Source organism: Phascolarctos cinereus, unplaced genomic scaffold (genome assembly GCF_003287225.1).
Source record: "Phascolarctos cinereus isolate Bilbo 61053 unplaced genomic scaffold, phaCin_HiC Scaffold_449;HRSCAF=1065, whole genome shotgun sequence".
Taxonomy (NCBI): Eukaryota; Metazoa; Chordata; class Mammalia; order Diprotodontia; family Phascolarctidae; genus Phascolarctos; species Phascolarctos cinereus.
The window spans coordinates 16,177-22,476 of record NW_027555790.1 but is presented as its reverse complement, the minus strand read 5'-3'; the positions used below and the strand labels follow the sequence as shown (position 1 = coordinate 22,476).

At 40.4% G+C, this 6,300-nt stretch overlaps 1 protein-coding gene and 1 pseudogene across 1 annotated transcript; both read right to left on the bottom strand.

Moving 5' to 3' along the window:
- Positions 1-2,031: 2,031 nt before the first annotated feature.
- Positions 2,032-3,624, bottom strand: LOC144454110 (uncharacterized; annotated as a pseudogene).
- A 257-nt stretch (positions 3,625-3,881) lies between these two features.
- On the bottom strand, positions 3,882-5,129 carry LOC110204474 (uncharacterized). The gene is given in 2 exon segments (XM_078151666.1): positions 3,882-4,469; positions 4,471-5,129. Coding segments are annotated over 2 exon segments (1,152 nt in total). The 3' UTR covers positions 3,882-3,976.
- Between the last annotated feature and the right edge of the window lie 1,171 nt (positions 5,130-6,300).

Genomic DNA, 6,300 nt, shown 5'->3' with positions numbered 1-6,300 from the left:
GGGGTCCAAGTACAAGCACCCAAACATAAGCGCCTAAGTATAAGCACCCAAGCACCCCAACATTCCCCCTTGAACAGACGGGACCCAAAATCTTTTGGGTTAGGGATGATGGTCTCAGCTTCTGAAATGCTTCCTGCCGGGTTTGGGCTTAGAGCTGTCCCTGTCTGCTGGGGTCCCTCTGGTCAAGGAGTTGGTTCTCTAGTCAGTGTCTGGAACTTGGCCGATGCCAGGTCCAAGGGCTGATAGGTTGTGGTCTGGGACAGAGGTTGGTACTCAGCTTGAGCAGTCATCCAGAAGTGGAGGGCACTGAGCCTAGAGGAGACAAATCTGGCAAGGAGATTAAGCAGACAATGCCAAAAAGAAGGAAAAGGAATATAATCAGGAGTGAGACAAGAATAGGGGTTAACATAGAGAGAAACCAGGATCCCCAAGGAGAGGATGTACTGGTGTACTAAGGGTTGTTGTGGATGTCTCACATCCAGGTGACTTTCTCTAGTCCTATTGAGCTCCAGCTATTGAGAGTTGTTAATATACATACAGCAGGAGGTGTTGGCCAGGGCACAGATACCTCCACTAAGCAAGTAGATAATCCAAAGCTATCTGATTATCCAGGACCACATTTGCCAGGGAATACAGAGGTTGCTGAATATCCCAGAGGCCATAAGCTGTGTCATTTGCCAATTGGTGCATGGTCCCTGTCAGGTTTGAAAGAATGAACTGATGTTGTAAATGTCCATACCAAGGCATGAGACACTCTGCTCCCTTTTAAGGTCCCAGAGAACATTGTCCCAGAACCCATGCTTCACTCTTGTTAGAGTGGAGGTACTGGGGGTAGAATATTGAAAATGGTCAGAGGTGGTGCCAAAAATCCAAGGGAGCACACACCAAAATCCTTATAAGTTGTTTAACATTGGGTGGCTAGAACAACAGTCCTGGGGTCCTGCCAAGTAGTGGCATTTTGCTTTACTTATTCCCCAGAATCCTCACCAGCTGGCCCACCCATCCCACAAAGCAAGGAGTATCCCTTAGGGGAACAGATGGGACCTGTTTGTAAAAGGTACTGAGCATGGATGCCCCCATGGATCAGTATGATTACATGCTACTATTATATAGGTAAGAGAGAAACTTTCAAAAATCAATAAGAGTGTTACAGCTAGTAGGGGGCAGTAATATTGTGTGTCAACTAGGAAGAGAAGGTTAAATAGGAAATACCTACCAGGAGAGTGGCAGGAGGAATTTGGTCATAGGTGCAAGTAGGGAGTGTTCCCTCAGAATAGGTGGTACAGCTGGCAGAGGTAAAGCTCTGGGGACACATCACTCACTGTAGGCATCATTACAGGTGGTGCAAGTCAAGAGACCAGCAGAGACATTTACCATCCCTCCCCTGGGAAGGGTCTTTACCTGTATAGTGGCCATAGAACTTGTCTCCCAAGCAAGGGAATAATTCCCTGCTGAGAAACAGGATGTTGAGATAGAAAAATTTTCCCATAAAGGAGTGGCCAGTACAAAAGGGGTGGCAAAGACCTCTGAGGTGGTTACATTGGGGAGGAGGCTCTCTCACCAAAACTGCCTTAAGCAAAAGAGGTTCCTAACTTTAACCTCACAACTGAATAGATACAAATCTTGTTCAGCAAGCTTGTTTATCCTTCTCTAATTGTACTTCAGAAATTGAATCTTTTACATATGATAAATTCAAATACTGATTTTACTCTTACTTTGGCCATGGGAGGTGGTCTGGTCTGCTTAAGTTGTGTTTTTCTGTTTTCCATGAGTTTGAAAACTCCTGGTCATTACTTAATTTTATGGGTTCCTCAGCGACTTTTTCTTGAGTCTGGTTTTTGTTATCTTCTAACACAGCACTGCTGCTGGTTTCTGTAAACAAAGAAGGCTCTGACTGGGTTTCTTTTAGATTGTCACTGACCCGTGGGACAGATTTTAGAAGACATCTCTCTGGGCTATACTTTTCAACATCAATTGGCTCTGACAGTTTGCTACTAGGTGTCTCTGATTTTATTCTCTTTCTCAAAAGAGTATTGTAAAAAGTTTTCTTCCAATTTGAGACTTTTTCTGGGGTTGATTCTCCTGCTGTGGTGGAGGGGTCATCTTTGCTAAGATTAGCAGATCTTTACAGATCTGCTTTCTCTTTGTCAGGAAAAATCAGGAGACAGTTGCTTTTCCAATCTTACCCTAAGGTAAGATATCCTTTGACAATGGATTAAATCCTATCCATTCTGTAGTGTGTCTGCTTCTCAAGGTAGACCTTAAATGTAACAGGTCTTCAGTCATACCTCTATTTTTGTTCTCAGCACAAGCTATCTCCATGGCCCTCAGCAAAGGAGTACTATAGAGTCTTTGTCAGTTTCATTTTGGCTTCCAATTCTAAAGGATTCTTGCACTCTATCCTGGGCTTTATTTTCCAGGCTTGGAAGCTGCTTTTCAACAATCTTTTTTAGACTAGGTATCTGATGAATTTCTTGAGGTTGTTTGTTTCTGTTTCTAGTTAAACATAAAATTCCTTCAGGTACCAACGAATTTTTAAAGATATCCAGGCAAATAACTGTGCATTTGTCATTGTTATTTATGTTCCTGGATGTTGATACAGGATTAGATCCTTTCAGTCCTGTATCTTTTTATTTTTACCACTAGACTTCAATCCAATTTAATGGACTTTCACAGGCTTCTTTGGCTCTTTTAGCTTTTTCGGGTGCCACCCTGGCAGCATGGAGTAATCTAATGCCCCTACTTCTAGATGGTGAAGACCTATGACACGGACTCTCCTTGGCTTTCTTCTCCAGGAGACTCTTCCCTAGACACTCCATACATATACTCTCTTCCTTTTTATGTGATCTTGATGACAAAAATTTCTCTGGGAAGCTCTTCTGCAGTTTCTTTTTTTCCTCTAGTTTTTGCCTCTAGTTTTTGAAGTCATCATCCCTATATTGGGACTTGCATCTTTAAGTTTCTTCCCCTCTTTCTCTGTCTTACATAGTTCAGTTGGTCAACCTAAATTGAGTTCTTGCGATTTCTTAGCAGACTTAATTATGTTGTGCTAGATGTTAAAGATTCCATCTTTTCACGAACTGTGAAACTCTTAGGTGGTATCTATTCCTTCCTCTGTATGCATATGTTCTTTTTGAAACTTTACTTGCTTCTCTTTCTTGAAGCCAGTCCATCTTCAGTCACAGTGGTCTTCCCCTGCAAATTTTTGATACTTTTTTGTTCATTTTCTGCGTGTAACTCATTGATTTCACTCCAATTCAAATTCACTTCCTGCACAGGTTTATTTCTGTTTCTAGGGTGCAGTACTGCCTTGTGACCCTTTAATATCCCTGGAAAATTCTTAAAAGGTTCCTTTTCACTATTTAGGAATATCTTATATGATTGACTAGGAAATATTTCCTTTGTATTCCTGGAACAAAACACCATCATTCCTGTATTCTCCATTCTTTTTTTCAATTTTAGTTCTTTTAAGACCTTTGGTGGCTTCTTTTCATTTCGTTGTGTGTGAGATGTTATTTCACCAACAGAACCACTAACTTTTGTTCTTTCATCAGGATCAGTTTTAGGTCTAGCCCTCTCCATCAGTTTGAATCTCTTTAGATCTTCTGGTTTTACTTTTGACATTTTCAAAACTCTCCTAAAACCCTTTTAAGTTTTCTCCTGGTTTTGCCTTTTCCTTATGAACTGTCATATTCCTATGACCTCGAAGGTCTTCTTCTTTTTTGGGTTCTCTTCTAAGTTTCCCTAGGCTGCTTGGTGTGTTTTGTATTAGTTGTATTTTGGGTCTTTCATTCATTGAGTATTCTGGATCACATTTTTTCTGTGATGTTTTACCAGACTTCTTGACAACTTTCCCATCTTCTATTAAATGTTCTCACTTTTCCTCAGGCATTCTTATCAGTCTCCTGGTGGTGGTCAGATCTTCTACTGATCCATATTTCTGTACTTGTTTTATTAGGAGGGACTTGTTTATGCTTCAGTTTTGGATTTGCTTTGGAATAGTCATCCTAAGCTCTTTGAGGCATGCCTGCTCTTCTGTGTTTTTCTTTTGAATATGCGCAGGTTGATTTCTGTTATATTTGAGGCCTACCAGATCTTCAGATGGCCCTTTCTGCCTAAGAGGTGGCCTAATGTTCATATTTTGGTTGCTTTTTTCCTTAGGCGAACTCATCATTGATCTTTCATTGCCACCCACCTCCTCCTCCCCTACTTCCAATTTGTCCTTAGGAGTTCTCATCGGTCTCTTGACCACTGTTGTCAGATGCTCCACGGAGCCACATTTTAGTTTAGGAGTCTTCATGAGCTGCTTGGGGAGATCCTCTGCCTCAGTTTGCTGCTCTGCTGTCCTCATCAGCTTCTTTTGGATTTCAGTTTCCTTTGGGGTTGTCCCAAGATTTTCCTGAACAGAATTTGCATCATCCACAGCAGACTCTGCCACTTTGTTTTCTTTGTCTACTTTCAGTTCTGCCCATTGATGTTGGAGTTGCCATAGGCACTCTGAGGCCAGTTAGGTCTTCTGTTTTTGTTTTTCCCTCTGGGGTTCTTATGACTTTCTTCATGCCTCCTGGTTCATTGATGTAATTTGGTGTTACAGTTCCTGGGGCAGCCTGCACATCTACAGACACACCACCTGGCTTTAGACTTATTTTGTTGGCTCCCGTCCGAGAGTGCTCTTCATTTGGTGAGGAAATTCTTGGCTGATCAGTGACAGATGGCTCTTTATTTGATTTTATTTTTAAAGAGGTAGTTCCTTTGACGTTAAAAGTGTTGGCCTGCGCATTTGATGTTACAGGTGTAGCTGTAGCTGATGTTATTACTGGACGATGTTCTGCCATACTTACACATTTCCTAGATATTTTTGATGTGGCCTTCTTTACATATCCAGTTTCAAATGTTTCTTCCACGTATGTGACTTTTTGATCTAGTGCTGGTGTTTTTTTAATTCTGCTGAGATGTGACATTGATACATTTTCCTTTGATGTACAGGTTTTTTTCAAAGGTGAAATATTGGGTGTTAATATTTTGGGGTCTACATCGACTTCTCGAAGTGGAATGTTTGTTATTTCACCACATCTAATTTCAGAGATCTTCTTTAGGGTTTTAACGATTTCATTCGGGGCACGGCGCATATAATGCTCTGGCCATATAGCTGTTCTGTTGTGTTAGGAATAGTAGGCATCAATCTCTGTGCTGTAATAAATGACAGAATAAAGATAATTATGAAACAAAGACTATGCCTCTGCTCACTAGTCTAGGGACTAATTCTTCTTTAGGAATGAAAGGTCTACCCAAATTATTGTTTTGTAGTCTTGCGTTTTCCTGCCAATGATAATATTTAGTAAGATGATGTAAATCTATGCCCATCCATGTTAAAAATATGGATATATATGTTGCATTACATGTAAATATAATATAGACATCCATAACTTTAAGTTATGGCTAGTTTGGTTGGAATACAGAGTACATGAAGGAGAGCAATATGAAAGAAAGTGGGTTTTGGGAGTTTGTGTTTAATCCTAAAGGAAGAGGAAGCCAACTAAAGATGCCCAAGAGGCATACTAATTACTATGGGTTAGATCTGTGTGAAGGGAAGGATTGTGGAGAGGAGGCCAATTAGGAAGCTATTTTAACAGTTAAGGGCTAGAAGCAATTAGGGCCTAGAAGTGCTGGCCACAGTAGTGGGAAAAAAGGGATAAATCCCTTTCTCCTTGGAGAGAGAACTGGTAAGACTTGCAATTAGACTGGGGTGTGATTGAAGAGTCAAAGATTCTTTGTATGGATGCTAAGTATACCTTATAAGAAATGTTTAAATTGTCATAACACAAGAACGTTTAGGTGTTAGCTCTCCTTTTTCATCATAAAATAAAAATTCTACATGGATGGGTCATGTCATTGTGATTCGGTGAGGGCCCAGCCCTTTGGGTTGAAGGTTAGCTATAGCAACTCATGAAACCTCTACTGGCATGGCAAGGGCGAATCATAACTTGCCATTCCAAAGTTTCATAGAAGAAAAAAGGAAAACCAACCTCTACAGTCATTATCTGATCTACGTTCTAAAGGTCTTCGTCTCCTGAAGAGCACTTGTGTAAATTTGTGCCAATCTCAGGAGACACGTTTGCAGTTTTCTGTTTGATAGTGGTTTCCAACATGTCTGCTAATCCTATTAATGAAGAAAATAGGTAACATTAATGTATGTAATAAACACATAGAATATCACATATACAGTTATACTGTATATATTACAGATATGTATTTTTTAAAAGTAAAAAAGTCATATTCCACCTTTCTTCCAACAAGACA